This window comes from Myxocyprinus asiaticus, chromosome 19 (assembly GCF_019703515.2).
Source record: "Myxocyprinus asiaticus isolate MX2 ecotype Aquarium Trade chromosome 19, UBuf_Myxa_2, whole genome shotgun sequence".
Taxonomy (NCBI): domain Eukaryota; kingdom Metazoa; phylum Chordata; class Actinopteri; order Cypriniformes; family Catostomidae; genus Myxocyprinus; species Myxocyprinus asiaticus.
This window is the reverse complement of record NC_059362.1, coordinates 25,022,940-25,044,041: the sequence shown is the minus strand read 5'-3', so window position 1 is coordinate 25,044,041 and position 21,102 is coordinate 25,022,940. Positions and strand designations below refer to the sequence as shown.

Sequence of the window (21,102 nt, the reverse complement as noted above, 5' to 3'; positions counted from 1 at the left end):
ATGTGTAATAATACAAAGCTAATCTTTGGGGTTAAACTGGCCTTGTTTATAAGATTACAGTTCAAACTTTTTAGACAGGTCTTTCCTTTGGTTGATACAGCTGGTTAGACAAATCCAAAGGGGGTTTTCCCCCCTGGCTGACTAAATGTTTTCAATAACTTTTATATGACATAAGCGTGAATATCAACATTTCCATCAATTTACAGAGCCAGGCCTGTTAAGAGGCCAAAAAATTGTTTACTTATAATTTACAATTTATTATTATTATTTTAGAACCTGTTCTTCTGACAATGCCTGAGTAATATTCAACACCCCTGATTTTCTCTTGATCTACTGGGACGCTGTTTTACCAAACTATAAAAAGGATTAAAAATTGCCTGTGAGTGCTCACCAAGCCCATGTTTCTCTAGCCGTCCACCAGGCTTTCAGTCCCGCTGGATATTAAATCTCTGGGTGGTTTTCTCTTCAGGCCCTAAAAAAGAATTCAGACAGCTCTGCTGTGCTCCACCCTGCCTGAGCAGTGGGATCAGGTCAACAGCCTGCTGTTCTGTAGGTGTACTGTTCTCATTATGAACGGATTAGGGTGGAAGAGGGGAAAAAAACATTATAGTATTTAAAAGTACTTTTGGCCTATCCCTCCATTCATTTCAGCTCTGTTGTTTAGCTGCTTCAGAGTAAGTGAGAAAGTATGAAGGAAAAACACAAAATCCTGCAGTCTGGAAGAAAAATAGCCTCAGAATAGAACGACATGTAATTGCCTGCTGATTAAGAGATCTAAACCAAAGACTGCAAATATGCTGCAAATAACCGCCAAAACAATTAAACATAATAAGAACACCTTGAACAAGTCATGTCCTACTTTTTTTTATGACTTTTGTGTTAATTACAGATACTTGACTGTACACCAGACATTTGTACGCCGGGTCAATTCACTCACTTTAAGTGTTAGCCCTTAGGGGTTCATTCAAAAATGAAAATTCTTTCATCATTTACTCGCCCTCATGCCATCCCAGATGTGTATGACTTCCTTTCTTCTTCTGAACACAAACGAAGATTTTTAGAAAAATATCTCAGCTAGTGAATAGTGGCCAAAACTTTGAAGGTCAGCATAAAAGTAATCCATATGACTCCAGTAGTTAAATCCATATCTTCAAAAGCGATATGATAGGTCTGAATGAGAAACAGATAAATATTTAAGTCCTTTTTTGCTATAAATCTCAACTTTCACGTTCACATTCTTCTTTTGTTTTTAGCGATTCACATTATTTGTGCATATCGCCACCTACTGGGCAGAGAGGATAATTTTTAATAAAACAGGACTTAAATATCGATGTGTTTCTCACCCACACTTATCATATCGCTTCTGAAGTTATGGATTTAACCACTGGAATCTTATGGATTACTTTTATGCTGCATTTAAGTGCTTTTTGGAGCTTCAAAGTTCTGCCCACCATTCACTGGCATTGTACGGACCCACAGAGCTGAATATTCTTTTACAATTTTTGTTTGTGTTCAGCAGAAGAAAGAAAGTCTTACAAATCTGGGATGGCATGAGGGGTAGTAAATGATGATCTTGTGCATGATCACCACTAGACATATAACCTGTAGCTATTTTATATATATATATATATATATATATATATATATATATATATATATATATATATATATATATATATATATATATACATATATATTGCTATAGTTCCCTAGTACACTTCACTCCAATTTAATTCCATTTAAAATTAATTTTGGTAAAGTGACAACAACTTTCTGTGAAGGATGGTAATTCTTTTCAGGGAAGACACACTAAAGACCTTCTCAGAATGAAGTATACTCTAAAATGATTAGCTCTTTGTAAGGGCTCAGCTTAGAGCCCTGTGTGGTGTCAGGTACAACTTTCCTTACACAAACTGTTATCTCCACATGACTACTACATTGTAATACCGATTTGAACAAAAGAATTCAATTAACTGATGCTATGGCAACATTAAGCTGATGCGGTCTCAGAAATGTGCTAGCACCTCTGGCAGTGACATGTGTATTCCGAATTTCAATATAAAGATGTGGAGATATTTTTTCTAGAGTAAAACAAAACTTTTTTGCTTATGCTGAAAAGCAAGTAGTATGTGAACAAATGCAAGATGGGACCTTAAAAGCCTGCTGCATTCACTTGAGACTCAGTTGAATGACAATGTTAATGAACATTTTGTTGGTTATAAATATTCAAACAAGAATTCATACACGCTTACATGGCTCTGTTTAACCCAGCTCTGACAATGATATTAATATGAGCAAAATAAATGCTAAATACCTTTCACCCATCATGGCACCCCATGTGAGCCCAGTCGGTGGCTTATTTAAGATATAGGTTACTAAATAATAACATTACTAATTAAAGGTAGCTCACAGTTAGTTTAATACGCTAATAATGAGCACCATGAAAAAATATGCAACACAGAAGCATGTATCAAGGGTGAAGAGGATTAGAAATAATTTGCATATTTAACAGGTCAAACAATAAATAAATAAATAAACAAATAAATAAGAAAACAGAGGTAAATAAACCTTGAAATGAGTCATTGTCTACCTCCATCCATTTGTGATGTACAGAGTTTATTAATCAATATTTGTGGGCCATAATTACAGTTGTTTTACTCGTTCTAGGAAATGGAGATTCATAAGTGACCTGCAACAAATGCATTATACATTCGGGGGCTAATGAGTTCCCTTTCATGCTTTCATTTATCAGTGTTTTGGCAAGTCATCTGAGCAGCAGGAAATTAACTTTACACTTTTTAATTGTGTTTTGTGTTTATCTTGATTCCTCGGCACTGCTTAAAACCCCAGCAGCTCAATCTTTATAGTGCAAGTTACTTGAGCAGCAACGCATATAATGAATCAACGCATCAACACCCATTGCCCAGAATCAGCAGGGAACTTTCCTTCATTAGGTGACCTTCTGAAAAACACAGCAGTCAATGTTTATCTGTGTCTGTATGTCTCTTTGTCTTTATAAACTATACAACAGACATTCTGTCCTTCACTATACAGCCAGTGGATATGAATTCCTCTCAGTTTTATAACAGTATTATTAATTACCTGTGTATAGTCTACCCATCTCTAGTGTCATGCAAAACACAAATGTATGTGAAACAAAATGCTGTACATTTCTAAAAATGTTCACTGTATTTATTTATTTATTTATTTCAAACGTATGTCCTATTAGAATACATGTGAACAGAAGGCATGGTTTGTTGTGATTTGCCAACTAATTATAAATTCTTTAATAGGGAGTGTCTAGAGACAAAAATAATAGGCCTACAGTATATTCATAGTTGTACAAATAGTTACGCTTTAAGTGAGACACTCAAAAATTCATCATGTTTTCTGCTTTTATGTAGTCTGTCAAGATTTTGCTTGACTATTCTATGTCTTTCCTAAATTCAAGATATGCATACTTTTTTATAAACAGCTGCCAGGCAAGACAGGTATGATACTAAAGTTTCCTAAGAGTTTGTGCACTTACTGTATGATGTAATATAGCCTGCTCATGACTTGGGAAAAATATAAACGTTTCCTTGGATGTCGTGACATGCTTGAGAGCCCTGCCCAAGGTTCAAGTCTTATCTTGATAGAGCAAGCTTTTGAACTTAAGCAAGATGGTTTGAAGGAAAAGTTCTTTCACCGTTTGTTTTGGAGTTCACTTTTCACTTCACACGCATTGTTGTACAGTAGGCCTACACTGAATTATGCTCCTTTTCTATTTTGAATGTAAAAAAACAACAAAAAAAAAATATTTTTTTATTTTTATTTTTTACAAAACTTATACGTTAGCCTTTTACAACACTGTCCGACAAGTTAACAGCATAGAAATCCAAAGTTTGTAAATCCAATCCTCTGTGTCTTCCAAAACTGGAAGATCCGCCTTCTCTGCAGAATGATTCGTCCGTTACTATACACTGAGTGCTTTTCGCGTGTCTAATGTGGGTGTGCTCTCTGTCAGTCAAGATGACTGACACCCTGAATGCTCCATGCCCCGCCCCTCAGCTGCCGATGCTATTTGAGTGAGAGACGGCTGTTTTATTCGACCGGAGCTAGTGCCGGAGCGTCGTCAATGGGAAGGGAACGCCGCGTTGAAAAAGCGCTCAGTGTTTAACCAACTTTCAACTGCACCATGGTTTGCACTTCAGTTTCGTTTTTGTGGACTATATTTTGCCTTCATTTATGTTTTTGTGTGAACACTGGAATAGCACAGAACACAAGAGAGGGTAAGTGGTAAAGTTTCCTTCATTACCATACGACCATTGCGCCCTGAGAGCGGAGCGCGAGCTGTTTAGAAGTAACGAGAAAATCAGCAGTAAAAAGTGAAGTAGCGAAACGTTGTCATGAGAGAAAACACGACTACAGCAGAGACAGTATCGCCGATAACAGTGCAGTCTGTTACTTCAGTGCGCAACGTCAGACACACAGTCACGGCGCTCGAGCAGTTTTTATCACACACATTAGACAACGATACGGATCCTGTATTCAATCCTGAACGAACTGGTGACTGGTTTAAAACTGCACACAGCAGCAGAAGGATGTGGTTAATGTGGTAAAAATATTTATCTGGTTAAGCTTAACCTCCTTAACTCTGTATCTTATAGTAGTTATCATGTTCATACATGAATCGTCTCATAAAAAAAAAACAAACAAAAAAAAAACATTCGTGCTTTATATTTACTGAAAGAGAACCGACGACGCGTTTGGACAAATGTAACACCAAACTTGAAAAGATCATCTCAATATGCTTTGATAACCAACCGGGAAACATAGAGGAAATTCGGCTACTGATTTTTATTTTTATTTTTTTATTTTTTGCCATATGATGTGTTACAACGTATTGCCAGGCTTGTATTAAAATAACACTCCAGATAACGATAGGCTTCAGTCAAGTTGTAAAGGAATTGTCCTGGATGATACCGCCTGCAATCACCAAGCAATCCAAGTGCTTCTGTATTCTTACCAAGTTATCGAGTCCAGATTGTGGTATATATAGGCTACAGACAATGTAAGAGCCTTGCCTTTAAGATACCGTACATGCATGTACTGCAAATCTCTATAAATCACACGTCAACTTAAAATAAACGTATCCCAACCGGAAAGATAGGTAAAAACGCGTAATAATGTTTCACGATTGAGATATGAAATGGAACTAATATAAAATTAGAAGACCAGTCAGTTCCGTCGTTTAAGATATATAGCAAAAGCGTTCAGTTGGTCTTATGGCTGTTGCTGTAGTTCAGTCTGATGTCTGTCGGTTACTGAAAATCAACGCGCAATCATGCACAATTTTTGTTGTATTTCTTTTTAATTAACACACTGTTTTCAGCAAATTACCTTTCAAGAGTTTTTAATGCAAGTGTTTCCACGAATTATTTGTTAAACGGCGACCAAAGGCCTGTCAGTCAGCTATATTTTAGTCGTGGGATCGTGCGTAATCAGTTGACCATTTAATAAAATGCATCTAAAAAGAAATGTAGCAATTCATTTCACACGTGAAGTCTGTCTTAACCCGCGCGCTCTCGTGCGCATCCGTGTAATACTCCCAACGGTGCAAACAAATGCACTTCAAGCGATTTCTTGATCACATTCCACCGAAAACGAAGGCATCAAACAGCACGTGTCCGTCAGTTATATTGACACACGAACTGGTGTTGCACAGGTTTCAGAGGTGCGAGGTGTTTATTGTCATAAATCTTCACCGCTGTCTCGTGAAAATGGGTCAAACTCTCGCTTATAGACTGTTTGCGCTCACTCTTGAGCTATTTAAAACTCTACTAGAATATGAGTGAGATGTGTGCCAGCGATTACAAACATTAATCATAATTAAAGATGCATTATTTCAAGTATGCGCTTTATGTCTCGTCGGCAGTGATCCTTTTGGATTCAAAGGCGCAGCAGACAGAATTGGAATGGATATCCTCTCCTCCAAGCGGGGTAAGCTGGAAACTTTTTCTTTACACACAAGCATTTAGCCTATAGTTTCACCTCTTCTGTAATTCTTGTTGTATTTTGAGTGTAACTTAAAATTATGTGGTAGTAATGTGCTGTTTTTGTTTATTTGTCAGTGTTTGTAGCCTACCACAGCACAGCGTCGTAACTTTCTCTTAAACACTGAGCAAGAATAATTTTTACTTTCTATAGGTTGGTTTTTAAAAGTGTTTTGTTTTGCTTTTGTTTTTGAAAAGGGCCAAATTATTATTATTTTTTTAATGTACGCGTTATATTCTTCTTCAATATGCTGTATGTTGTTTTGTTTTTTCAAAGGTCTTGGAGTTTTTTTTTTTTTTTTTTTTTACAACTGTTTTAAGAAACATACCGAAAAGTCAAAACCAGAAAAGTTACATCACATTAAACATATACAATGCAGACTTTATTTTGTTGATCAGGTCCTACAGTGCATTTTATTTACTCATTTAATCACTTATTCACTTCACTAATCACATCACATGCATTATTATTATTGGGCTTGCAGTAATTTCTGCTATCATTTGTGAGACTATATAACATTTTCTAAGTTATACTTTTTGTGTTTACATTGATGGTGACTGATACCTGCAGTATATAATCAGAACTGCACACACAATAGCAAATCACTTAAAATTTATATTTTTGGTTTATAATCTAGTTTTTGAATTCATGCAAAGGATTTAAAAAACATGCTCCATTTTAGAGTTGTGTATTTGTTCACAAAGAGGTTTTGACATGTTGTAACATTCTCAGTTCTGAGTATTTCAGCATAACACACAATCAAATGTTGACGATTAACTGCGTTTTCCTTGCTTTTAGTGGGAAGAGATCAGTGGCTTGGATGAAAACTACACACCCATTCGCACATACCAGGTATGCCAGGTCATGGAGCCAAATCAGAACAACTGGCTACGGACTAACTGGATTGAAAAGGGCGATGCTCAGAGGATTTTTGTGGAGCTGAAGTTTACCTTGAGGGATTGTAACAGCCTTCCAGGGGTGGTTGGCTCTTGCAAGGAGACGTTTAACTTGTACTACCAGGAAACCGATGTGGAGGTGGGCAGGAATATAAGGGAGAATCAATATGTGAAAATTGACACTATAGCTGCAGATGAGAGTTTCACTCAGGGCGACCTGGGGGAAAGAAAGATGAAGCTGAACACGGAGGTGCGTATAATAGGTCCTCTCTCCCGCCGAGGCTTCTACCTGGCTTTTCAGGATGTCGGGGCCTGCATCGCTTTGGTCTCCGTCAAAGTTTATTACAAGAAGTGTTGGTCAATTATTGAGAACCTGGCCACGTTCCCAGATACGGTGACAGGGTCAGAGTTTTCATCACTGGTGGAAGTGGAGGGCACATGCGTCAACGATGCAGAGGAGGAGGCGGACAACTCTCCCAAAATGCATTGCAGTGCAGAAGGAGAGTGGCTAGTACCCATTGGGAAATGTATATGCAAAGCTGGATTTCACCAGAAGGGAGATGCATGTGAACGTGAGTTGGCTACTATTTTCATTATATGTAGGGAAATGCATTCACAGGTTGTATTAAAGTGCCACTGAGAACAGAACAGAGGACCATGGCATTATTAGTATTAGATTATTATGTGTAAGACACACTTTTGTGTCCATTTATTGGAACAAGACAATCCATGTTCCAGTTGTTTGACTGGGTGCCCAAGCATGGAATTATTCCATTGTTATGTAATTAATATGAAGAAACCAAACCATTACAATACCAAAACAAACCAATCAACCAACAAATGAATGAAAAAGAAAAGCTAAGTAAAAAAATAAATAAGGCGTGCTCATTGGGCGGAGATAATAATGATGGATTAAATGTGGGTGCAAAAATCCTTGGCACAATAATTGGAATCCCTGTTAATCATTTAATTTGCGTGTTCTTAATTTATAGCTCTAGTCACGTTGACACTGGAATTAAATGATAACTAGCACTTCAGCCTAGCTCGCAGCTCTTCATAAAGAGCCCCGCTCCCTCTAGCTCCCTTTCTTCGTCTCTCTTCTTCTATTTCCATTTGGCATCAGGCCAAGCCAATCACTCGCAAACGACACTAAGTCTGGAGGAGGTTCAGCCCATCGCTCAGTCTCTCTCTGGACCTTTGATATGACCCTGACAAAAAATGAGAAAACAAACAGCAGACATTCAGTTTCATTTAGGCCCAGGGATATTTACGAAATGTCCGAAAAGGAAACGCAGTTACAGTTGCCTCTGATATACTTTTTGCTTCGTCTGCCTACAATTAGGGCTAAATTCTCGGTCCCATCAGCTTCACTCATAGTGCTAAGCCTTGTTTTTTTGGCAGTCACCTGACTCTGGCAGTTAGGATCTGGTGAGAGAACCACTTTTTTTTTTATTTTTTATTTTGTGGTTTAAGTGACCTGGCTTAGCTGTCCACCCTATTTTTTGTTCTGCCAATCTGGGTCACCTCTAGCTTTATAGATGATCAAATTGCGGACCAGCAGTGATTGATCAGAATACCTCCGGAAGGTTTGGATATCTTTTACACTGTGCACATACGCATCTACATCATTAATTTATTATGTGAAGGGTGCTTCAGAACACTATTATGTTATCAAAAGCTAAAATGGGCAAGCCGTCCGGCGTGGCTGCTCCATGCTGAGAGGTTGTTGCAAAGCTGAAAGCCATTTTGAAAGCCAGAATGGGAGCAAAGGAGAAATTTGATGGTGCTTCTATATAATGTGGGTTATTTGGTGCACATTGAGCATAACAAAAGGATATGTTTTTGTTTTTTAGTTTCACAATTTTTTAACCTATTGCACATGGAATTTTTACTGACTCTAAATGATGAAAAAGAATTCATCAGTATCTTTTTAAATAGTAAAACTTTCGTGCAACTTTCAGCAACACAAGTCCCATTTCGAACACAGAGAAAGTTTGAAATACTTTGCCAGAGAATGAATTGCTGTTCACGAAGCCATTTTGCATTTCTCAGAAACAATGTGGCTTGTTTCTCTTCGAGCTGGGAACAAACATATACTGTCACCCATTTAGCCTAGATTCCGTCCCCTTCCATTGTCACTTTATGAGTTGTGCATCGCTCCTGGCATGAGTGGCTGTGATATTACTGCTGTAGTTAATCTAAATAAAATGAGCATGAGAATGCAGCATCAGCAATTTCTCTTAGCAATCCTCGCAATATTAAATTGCCTGTTCTGAGTTTCCCCCTGAGCATAAACCAGACTGAAAAATACGGGTGTTTTTTCCCCTTCTGTCAGAGAAACAGGGTTGCAGTGCACAGTATCAGGGGTTGAGGGACTGTGAGTGACAGAGGTCTTTTTAATATGTAGGTTTCAGTTTCAAGTTTATTTGTCATGTGCACAAAATGTCAGTGACAATTGTACATTGAAATGCTTGCCTGATCTGGTCTGATCTTTCCTAGATTATTCAGCTCAGGTTGCATCTCTTTCTTTCTCTCACTTCCCTGAGGGGCCCGTCCAAGACACTGTGACCCTCATGCTTTCGGAAGCTCAGTTTAAAAAAAATGTTTTTACACCATTTCGGTGTGTTCTGTAATAAAATCTGTACTATTTATATGTAGATCTACACACAAACAGGTTTTCATGCATAAAGAATGAAGTCTAAAATGTCTCACATTAAAAATTGAGTGGGGAAACTTTAGAATGGCCATCAAAATGTTTGTTTTGACTGTCTCATTCATCAGATGTCTGATGGATGCGTATCTTTTATTTCTTCCTCCTCCTTCTCTCTGCTTCCTCTCTCTCTAAGGGGCCTTTCACACAGGAAGTGTCCTTGCGTCCATCTGCGCTGTTTTTAAATTGCTTTTCTATAAAAACATGAGCTAGACGGACATCTTTGACTGTTGTGATGAGTCTTTTTCAACTAAAAATGTGTGTTATTTTTCTCATCACTTTCGCTTCCATTTTTTGTTTTTTAACTTATTGCATGGCACTCGTGCTGGCCTCACTGCAAGACTCCACTTCTTTTTGCTTTTCCAGAAATCTGGTCCTCAGAGTTACAAGACTCATTGTTTTGGGTGTTGAAAAAAAGCTATCTGAAGTGTTCAGCAGCATGCCAGAGTTTATTTGCATGGAGCTCAAGTAAAAATAGTGGCTATTAATTTGCGAAGCTCTGTTCAGCAGTGTCTACTCAAAGAAATTTGAGACACTAAGTCATTTGGAAAGCAGAAAAAGAGTCCTTATAGACAGACATTGATCGCTTTGTTTTCAAAAAGCTTTTACAAACAATCTGTGTAATGTAAATTGCTCAATTTTAACACAACACATTAATAACTATATCACAACCAATATTAACCAATAGTTTATCCACTCCTCCAATTTGTTATTTACAAAGCAATCCTCTGTGTTTATCATTCAGAAAAAAAGAAAAAAAGAAATAAAATAAAAAATACTTAAATGAGCCAATATTCCTTGATTGCCTTGCCTAACATGTTTACAGGCAAAGCTCCTGGCAACGGCAGGGGCTGACACCATCCATCTCTCAGATGTTAAATACTTGGACAGAAGTTAGTCAAAGCCTGATGGATTGCCAGAACACAGAAGGAGGGCGCAAGCTGTAGAGACTAGCTACAAAAGTAGCTAGGGTAGATGGAAGCTAGCTGGCAGGCTGGCCGCAGAGCAAGGCCCAGGCTCAGGGTAGGCCGTGCTTTGCATTTCAAATGATGCCACCAGGAGTTGGGGGTGGGCAGAATGCGTAGAGCCCTGACACGCAAGTGATTGATAAGGTGTGAAAGTAAAGGCTACAAACGGTCATCCATTAGAGAACTGTAAGTGAGCTTAATTATTCAGACGGAGGTGAGTTCCTCTGGGAATCCCGTTGGGTCCGAAGCTGTCAGGGTTAGAATCATGCGCTGATGGATAATGGTCAGGGTCTTGGAGAGCACTGTTTGTTTCTCCCCCTTGGTTTTGTCAGATGGAAGGTGGCTTTGAACACAAGAGTGCAGTTGTCGTTGTGTTGTATTGTCAGTCAGCTAAAGCAGGACTGTCATTTGGCAGAAGTCCTGTTATTGATGTGTTGTAGTGGCTTCATGTACACAATTACAATTTCCTGTTGTTTCTTTAGATCCTTAGATAAATTAGTTTAAAATGCCCTTCGTAATTGGAGGAAAAGTTAACTTCAAATTAAAAGTTTGTCATCATTTAGGTTACTCACACATATTATGTTATTATTCAGTGGAACACACAAGCAGAAATTTCTTTTTAACACAGCTGTCAAGCTCCATAATGCACATCAACAACAAAAATGCACTCTAAAAATATCATCAAATTAGTCAATATGACTAATGCACGATATTCCAAGTCTTCCGAAGAAATATGATTGATTTGTCAAACCGAAATTTAAGTAATTATTCACTTAGCCTATAATCTTTACCTCCTTCGAACACGTTCTTGTCCACAATTCAAAAATATAAAAGAGCTTTGGCAGAAGTGAAATTTATCAGTGAATAATGACTTAAATTTAGGTCATATTTTCCATTTTACATTAACTAACCCTTTAATGTAAGCTTTAAAGATTCACTCGAGGTTCTTAGTACCATTTACGCCATTTTTGCATAAAAACGTTCTTCTCTCTCTCTCTCTGTCTCTCTCTCTCTTGGTAAAAGAGAAAAGTGTGCAGTTATGTAATAAGATATTGATTCTCTTAGGGAGAGATTGAGCTGCTAACTCTCTTTTGCTCTGCCGGTTTCCCAGAGGAGAGTCACTCTGACAACACGACCCTCCCTGATGCTCACTGAGTGCAGGGCTTCAACCTGGTCACATATCACTTTCACCTAGTCGCCTCAGGCCAAAGCTGGTCCAAACACGCACACACACAGACACACATACGCTTGCTTTGTTGCTTTTAACACAGTGACCGCTTGTCCAATTGCATCCATTATTACGGTTGAGCAGAGAGTAATTTGAAAAAAGAAAAGTGTGTGTGCTAGCATTTAGGCAGCTAAAGAGGGTAAGCCTTCCATAGTATGTACGCATGTGTGCGTATGTGTGGATAAAAGAGCGTTTTTCTGGGTGTGCCTGGCTTTTCCCCAGCTAAAAAAACTAAGCCTATCAAAATCTGTGTGTGTATATGTGTGATTGTGGGTCGATGGAGATGTCGGGACCTGTTAGTGCTGCTGCAGTTGCGAGCAGGGCGGTTGCTGGTAGGGGGTCTTTGTTTGGAGGGGAAAGAAGCCATAGAGGTGGCTCCTCAGGCATGCCAAGGGTCAACTACTTGGCTCATCCATCTTCCAGCCTGGCAGTGACCTGTCAGCCCGGCTGCTCACGTTACTAAGCAGAGCAGGCAGGCCTGCATTGTGCAAGCTGCTCTGTTTGCAACCATGTGTAAATGAAGTTAATATTCACTGACCTCGTGCTCAGCCTATAAGCAACCCTGGTGACACCACAGAAATCCCTCCATTAAAAGGGAAACAACAAAGATTCCTTTCTGTTCACATCGACTGTTATTTTCATATTGCTTTGATGTTTTTGTTTGCTGTCAAAATATGTGTGCTTGATCTAATGGTGCATTTCTCTGCTGAGTCACATTTGGCTTTGTTCTGTTTTTAGTTCACATTTGTATATTGGTTCACTTTATTTCTGCATTAAATGTGACAGGAAGCTTTTGTTTGTGCTTTTTACAATACGTGGGTTTGATCTAATGCCACATTCCTCTGCTGAGTCACATTCGGCTTCGTTATGTTTTTAGTAGTTCATGTTAGCAGATTGGTGGACTTTATTTCGCCATTAAACTTGAGAGAATGTTTTAATTTGTGTTGTCAAACTATGCGTGTTTGTCTGCTGAGTCACAATGGCTTTTTGTGTTCTTAGTCCACATAAGTAGATTGTTGCACTTTATTTCTTCAATAAACGTGGCAGAAATAGTGTTCTATCAGTGTCGACAACAGCTGGAGTGAGTGGGTTCGCACAGAGAGCATTTTATGCTTTCCCAAGCGAAAGGCAATGGGGTGTTTGTTTTAAACCAGAAAGTGGCTGTTTATTTGTAATCAAATGTTTTGTGATTATGTAAATAATACTTAGTTTCAGCATTCTAAAGATGTTAGATCAATCCGATTTCCTAGGCATATTTTACTTAAGAAATAGTTTATAATAAAGATTTTGCCTAAATTTGTTGTCATGGGGTTTCTTGTTTAGGCTTACTCATTACTTAAAATTAGACCAGAAGTATGGGCATTTAAAAATACATTCAGCAAATTATCTTGGCTTAAAAACAATTAATTCTTAAATGTATTTTTATTTGTATTTATAGTCGTTTCAATTCTTTTATAATTACTATTGGATCAACAGTACCCTTCCTGGAAAAGGAGTGTCTAAAATTTTCTCAATCATAAAATAAACATGAACAATGTTTGTACTGAAGGCTGTTTTTATGTCCAAGGAAACTTTTGGGTTGCATGTGCCTAGTAGTTTCATGTTTCGGAAGTCGCAGTGTATTTCTTTTTTTTTTTTTTTTTTTTTTTTTTTTTACAATAGAATCCTCCTGGATCCAACTTTTAAACAAATAGCTTGTTTACTGAAATTTTCCAAATTCACATTCTGAATTGTTCCACATTTGCCGTGCTCCGTTTGCTCTGTGGGGCCAGAGATGCTGTTTGTTAAAGAGAAGCAGACTAAATTCTCTCCTGCTCATAAAATGAAATTATGGAGAAGAGAAATGTCACACACACACATACTGTTGTCTCTCTGCCAAGTTATTACTGAATGTAACTTGAATTGAGCACATTGTGCCAAAGAAGGATCAATAAAATTAATAAGTAGGCTAATGCTTTTTCTCCATTTTTGTGTGGATATCTTCAAGAAGCACTGTAATCAAGACCATATGAAAATATATATATATTTTTTTTTTTCTGAGGACTTTGAAAGCTATTAATATGTGATGCATGTTAGTTTTTCATGGATTACCAGCGGTGATGCCGGGACTTGATTGAGTGCTGTATCAGTCTCCAGGCTCCATGCAGGGATATGGATGGGTATTAGAGTTAGTGTGGGTGGCTATTGGTGTGCGGAAGTGTGCATTTGTTCAAATGGGTGTGCGTTCGTGCATGATCAAACTGGTCATGGCTAAGCTTGGGTTTATATTGAGAGACCTCTGCTGGTTTGCCATTGTGCTTTCACTTAGTCACATCTGTCACAACTGCCATCCAATGTGTGTGTGTGTGTGTGTTTGTGAGCGATATCTTGCTGATGATGGAGGATATCTTTAGATCTGATTAGTTGTGGTTGTTGAGGGCTCTTTAGGAAATTTGATCTTTTATCTTCCAAAAAAATAAAAAATATAAAAGCATTCCCCTTCTCAATTGTTTGGTCTTTTACCATTTCTATTTCTTCTCATTCAAGGTAACAGCTGTGCTTCTTTCAGTACTTCTAGTAAACAAACTCACACGGAATATGTGTTAAAGCTAACCCAAGATGATAAATGGTCATTATAATGTCATTATAATAGCTGAACGCACATTTTTATACTTCTTTGCATCCAGGCAGAAGTGTTATCTGGCGATGGATGCTATAAATGATGGGCTGTGTCATTTATTTAATGTTAAAACCTTCTTTGTTTTCCATTTGCAAATCCATGTAATAAATCAGGTTGCACCATGTGGAAAAGGAAGTGCAGGTGCCTCAGGAAATGCTTATTTTTCTACTCGCAATCAGCCGCCAACAACAGGCTAGCATTTACACTTGGAAGGACGCATTTCACCTAAGGCATTTGCAATTCCGGTGAAAGCCAAAAACTTTTTGCTCTTAAAAGGGTGCTTTGTTCTAAAACTGTTCCTTTTTTCTGTAAAAGTGGCATTTTGTTTCTTTTTCCCCACTATCACAGAACATCTCTTGTGCCAAAAAAGCCATCTGGGCATATGTTGTGAGTTGCTGCTGTACTTAACAGATCTAGATTGTTTTCAGTCTATTTAACAGCAATAACATTATTACCGATCACTTTTCAGAATTTTGCCACAATTTCATGTCCATCTGATATTTGTGTGTAGTTGCCAGCTCTTTTTAATATTTTACCATAATCACATTTCTGTGCAGTCTGCCTCATGTGAGAAATGAGGAGCAAGTTGACAGATCTGTTCTTGGCACAGACGATGACCAATCCCGCCAACACAAATGCGACTGTCAAAGCATAATGCATTCAGCAGTAATTGCAGAGATATAATGCTGCTATTCTTCACTGTTGTTTAAAATGTTTGTGTAAAAGAGGGCCAGAGTATTGTTTTGCCATTGTTCAGTGGATAATAGATCCGATTAGAAATGTGCTTTATTTCGGTGAAATGTATTTAGCTGGCTGGCTGATACATTCAAGGGTTGTGGCTTGACTACACCGGCCGCAGCATTTTCTCAGTGTTTTCTTTTAACACTGGAATTTTTTTATTTTTTATGTATAGCTAATATCTTTAGCAATTTGCTTTTTTGTTAGCGCTCTATTCGTAGACATAATTTTCCTGGAAACTCCATTGGCGTATTTGCAAAAACATAAAAGCTATTTTTGCAGTGAGTGTAACAGGCACCAATTTTTCTCTGTTGCAAGTGAACAGCTGTTTTTTGGCACGATTCATGATGCTAACATTTTAACTATATTTAGGAGAGGGCTCTGACAGGCTTTGATCTGCTCTTTCTTCTCAAGTCTTTCTTGTTCTCTCCGAGGGCTTCAGAGGGCATCCCAGTGTGTCCTTCAGCACAGTGTAAGAGAATGCTAATCTTCTCTTTGTATCTGATGGAAAGCTACTTATCTCTCCTCCACACAGGTAGCTGCCATGAATGAGATTCTTGTCTGCATGTAAAGAACACACCCCTAATCTAACCTGTTCGCTTCGAGTAATGCATGGGGCACTATGTGAAGAGCTCAGAACAAGATCCATCTTTTAACATTTTAATCTGACATTTTCACAACACTCTAATCCAAGTTTATTTTTTTCTTGAACATTTATGGCACATCGTCTCAGTCTAGAAGTTGTTTGAGAAATGCAAAGGGCCCAAAACTGGACCTCATCCTGGTGTGTTGCTTTCTTGCTGCCTTTTGATTCTTTCCCTCTTCCTTTGTGCCCTCGGCCTGTTTCCCGGTGTTGGGTAGATTTCTGGCACTCTTAGGAGGAAAGATTAAAATGCTTACCGCTCAAGGGCTGACAGCATGGAAACAGACTTTCTATGCAGTGCAAGTTTGAGCAGTTTGGGGGTTCTCTCACACTAATTTCATCAAGGGTGTAAATAATAATATCTGTAGATACATTTGTTTTTTTTGTTTTTTTTGTAGCCTGAAAGTATAGAGGAAATATAGAAGGCTGAAGAGGCCATTACATACACGCAATTGAGGAGTATGTGATTTTATATATATATATATATATATATATATATATATATATATATATATATATATATATATATATATATATACACACATATATACACATTTTTCTTTGGAAATATACAGTGGTAAAAAGTATTTGGACACTTTAGCCATAGTTGAAAATGTATGGATCTCACTGCATAGCAAATAACACAAATCATAACAATCATATTCATATTATGTATCTTATGCAATGACATTCACACATTTTTAACTTTGGGCAAATACTTCATGGGATAATGCTGGATAAACAGCACATTTGAGTAAAAAGTTATTTCCAAGCAGCTTAATTTACCTCTTCCTCAAAATCTAAAAAGGGTAGCATAGAGGTTTATTGAAAATTCATCAAATGAACGGGTGCAAGAAAGAGAAAAAAACAGCACTTGTTTTTTAAGAAACGCTTTGATTAGGATATTTCCTCATCCACCCTATAAGAAGGACTGTTATGATAGAGAATACTTTAGTTAATACTAAGTGTAGACAAGTCAGCAGTATGTATTTCTGGACATTACTGGGTTGTTGGGTACTGTTTAATTATTCTTTTGAAAAAGTGAAAAGGGATTCATAGTTGCAAAGGCAGAAGTAATTCCAAAACTGACATTTAAATGATCTGCGAGGAAAGAGTACATCACATTAACATAGAGAAATTATTATTCAAATTTTTAGTAACAGATGCAAGAAACATCATGACATGACAATCACTCCAGGCATATCAGACTCATCAGTCCTTTGTTTTGGATTTTTTTCTTCACTCTACAAATAAATGTTTATTAGAGCCAAAGTGGTTTTACAGACTTTCTCAAAATTCCACAAATATGTTTTTGTGCTTTTAAAGAACCCAAAACCCAATTTTTTTAAAGGGATAGTTCACCCAAAAATGGAAATTCTGTCATCATTTACTCATGCTCATGTTGTTTCAAACATGTATAACTTTCTTTCTCAATATTTGGGGGGACTATCCCTTTAAATTTAGAAACGAACCATATAGCAGGACTCCAGACTGCGACTAAAATGGTCACAAATGCGGCCAAAAATAACTGATTGCGACAATAATTTAAAACCTAGTCGCCATTGGCGACAGTCGGGTTGTGTGCATTCATATGCGGTTTTGTCAGATATTATCTTGTGAGTTATTGAATACATCTTTAGAGCGTGCACCAGTGTGTCTCACGCCGCTTTTCACCTGTTCTGTTGTGATGACGATCTCTCTGCACTGCACTCAACAACAGACCCAGCGCGAGAGAGTCGTGAACAAATGACTCTTTTGAACCAGGTCTTTTTCATGAATCACTCGAAAAGAACTGAGGATTTCAACTTTGGAGCTCAGGTTAGGACACTTAGGACACATAGGACAATTGAGGGCCTTGTACACAACTATTACACAAGGTGCAAACATTAATTGATGCTCAAGAAGACAACACACTACTATATGCATACTATGTTTATGTAAATATATGTAATGTAGATTCTGAAGGGCAGTACTAAATAAAAAATAAAAAAAATCTTTTATGACTTATATTTGTATAAATTATGAAAGAGGTGTGAACATTTATGAGACAAAAGGAGAATCCAAACTTATCTTCTCAACTATACAGTACATGCTGTATATTAAACCACAGATTATTGGGTTATTATCAGTCATTTTCCTTTGGCTTTCTATCTTGTTTCTGAACAACAATCTAAATCGAGCAATTCTGTGATTTGGTGACTAAAAACAGCCATTTGGCTCCTTAATGTTTCAGTTTAGGAGCCAGTGACTCCTTAGTCATTTTTTTAGTCTGGAGCCCTGTATAGCCACCTCAACCTTATACAGTGAAAAATCGTTCCTAATAAGAAGAGGGATCCATTAAAGAGGCCTGTAATGAGTCATTAAACATGGCCAGTTCTTGCATGGACACAACTCAAAAACGTTGGCTAGCTGGACATAATCGAGAATTGAAAGAAAGCTCTGTATCTAAACAGTATCTAAACCCTTCATAGTTGTCTGTTGTTTTGTTGTGAGTGTCTAGACACAGTAATGCTTTCTGTGCGACTGGGTTGAATACAGATTATGTTTTAGATGTTTTAGGAGCCAAGTCTTGCTATTCCTGAGCAGAGTCCTGTATTATCAATGCCGCATAAGAAATGCTGACTGAGAGGCCTGTTTTTTTCTCTCTCACTGAAACAGAGGGCTTGACCACTGAAAGGTAAATTACTGATGCTGGCGGCCGCTGCCTGCTAAAGAGTCTGAGCAGAATGTCAGTCTGTTTTAGTCTCTGTCTCTGTTGTTCTGTTTAACCTCAACCTGTGTTTCTAAAAGGCTGACTAATTCTTTGTGCAGTAATTGAGGTTGCTTTCGCTTGCTCTCTGTGCCCATGTCAACAAGCACATCCCATTAGCTCGCCTTCATGCTAGTGGCAGCTCATATAAAGCTCGATCTCACTGAGCGTTTCAGCTAACTTCTTAAACAGCCTAAGCTAGTGCTTTTTCTTTCCGTTTCGCAATTTAGCAGCAAAGCAGTTATGTTGGCAGGACAAGTTTTCAATTGAGAGCAGAAATGGGCAGTTAAGTGGAGGATATTGTCTCAATGTCAGTTTCATAGATTGGTTAGCATGCTCTCAAGAGCTGCTGGCACACGGGGTCAGGTAATTCAGTCATGATTACATGCTAGCAGACATTATGTAGCATGGCAGAAGAAGGCATAATTGGGCAAGCCTCATCTTTTTCCTCCCACAGAAATAAAACTGTCAGGAAGGGGAAAACAAAGCAATCATTTATCTCCTCTATGGCGGGTTAGCATGTTAGCTCAACTGTATTGTGTTTTTTTGGCTAGTTCAGCACTAGTATCTGCACATTTGTGTTGGGAGGGCAGGAATTGGGGCTCCAGAAATGGCTGTGTTTGTGCATGTCACTCATGGTTAAACCAGAGAGGTGGAGAGGATACAGGTTCTCAAATGGACCCCCGTGTCAGCGCTACAGTTGATTTGAGGCCTAATTTGCTGGTTGGTTGCTTGTGTAAACAACTGAGGGATACTTGGGCTTCTCAGACACCACGATAAACAAATCCAGATCAAACAGATGTAAAAATAAACCATCCCTGCTTAAGAGACGTAAAAAGCCAGCGTGTCGGCATTCGGGAGCCCTCATGTTTTGGTGATTTGTGATAGTGCTAATCTTAGTGTGTTCATGAGAGAGCCGCTGAGAGCTTGTGGCCAGGTCTTGAGCTCTCAGGATCAGGTGGGATCTTTTCCCCACACAGATAGGCTCAGTGCCCCAAACCAAAACCAACTGACACACCAACTTACAGTACCTGGGAAATGTTTCTGTCTGTCTTATAATTTCTTTTATCTTTCTTTCTTTTTTCTTTTCGTTCTTTGTGTTTTACAACTTTGACTGTTCATTATATTTATTTTTTTGTGTATGTGTAATGGCCTTGTTTACACAATCAAAAATCAAATAAACAAATCTTAAATTAAATATATATATAACTAGACTTGCTGCTTTCAATTACAAGTCCTCATTAGTAGAGAAAGATCCCAGATAAAATCACATCCCTTTCCTCCTCTTCCCAGCCTCAGAAGGGCCTTGTTCTTTTCGTCGCATGGCCCTGTCATGCCAGTATTCTGAGCTAAATACACAGTGACAGGGCTTTCATGTAGCTGAAATGGGGATACCGTATCCCTTAACCACCCCCATCTCAACAAGGTGGTGTTTAAAATGAGGAAACTGTGCGACCTCCTGTGCGATCTCCATTTTAGTCTTGTCACGGATAGCTGCAGAACTTTTTTTTCCTTTTAAAGGCCCTGAAACAATGATGGAACTACTGAGATCGAAAAACTGAAATTGGAATTGAAAATCAGTGGTGTTGTGTCCCTGGTAATAATCATTAAAATGCATAGCAATGAACAAAGGAATATTTATCTTGGGGATGTGGGTGTGGCTGGGGTTTAAGAAAAATCATGTGGGCCTGATTCCCTCTTTAGGCTGAAGGGGGTTTTAAGCAAACAGCTGCTAAGTGTGGATTAGTGTCTCTCAGCAGTGTCGGCCAAAAGGCCAAACCTAAAATAGCTTATTTCTCTTTGCTTACAGACTTAGCGTGAACCAGAAAAATACCTCTGCTTATGGAATCACCCCAAATTTGTTTTAAATGAATATTTCAACGAAAAGTGACAAATCTTTTATAATTTTCTCACCCAAATATTTTTCTAAACCTGAATTACTATCTTTCTCATGCAGAACAAAAAAGGAGATGTTTTAATGACTATTGTTGTCTGTCTTTTCTATACGATGGCAGTGGATACTATTGCCTTATTTTAAAGGGGTCATAACATACTAATTTTTTATAATGTTATTATTTTCCCTGAGGTCCACTTAGAATGTTAGTAAAGTTTTTTTTTTTTTTTTTTTTGCAGTCATAATTTATTCATATATAATAATTTTCCACCCTGTCACTGGCCCTCTGTCTGAAATGCTCAGTTTTAAGCTGCCTGGCCCTTTTAGACTTCAATGTAAAGGCCCACTGTTGTGATTGGCTGACATCATGCAGCCTTTCCAGTACAGCCATATCCGAAGAAAATGAACCAACTCCACACAACATTAAAACTGCATTTCAGGGTTAACACATAATGTACACCCAACACATTTCATCTGAATGTATCAAACTGTTCACTCAAGCACAGCATAAACTATCAAACAGTCATGACATATGAAATATTCATGAATGAAATTGGCTACTTACGTTTTTTTTGTCCAAT

General features: G+C 38.0%; 1 protein-coding gene across 1 annotated transcript in view; it reads left to right on the top strand.

Moving 5' to 3' along the window:
* The first annotated feature begins 4,108 nt into the window (after positions 1–4,108).
* The window catches only part of epha7 (eph receptor A7), a 106,482-nt gene continuing 89,488 nt past the window's right edge, over positions 4,109–21,102 (top strand). The window contains exons 1-3 of the mRNA XM_051645039.1: positions 4,109–4,271; positions 5,918–5,982; positions 6,835–7,504. Of these exons, the coding sequence (XP_051500999.1) occupies positions 4,178–4,271; positions 5,918–5,982; positions 6,835–7,504 (829 nt within the window). The 5' untranslated portion in view covers positions 4,109–4,177. The remainder of the gene's footprint in view (positions 4,272–5,917; positions 5,983–6,834; positions 7,505–21,102) is intronic.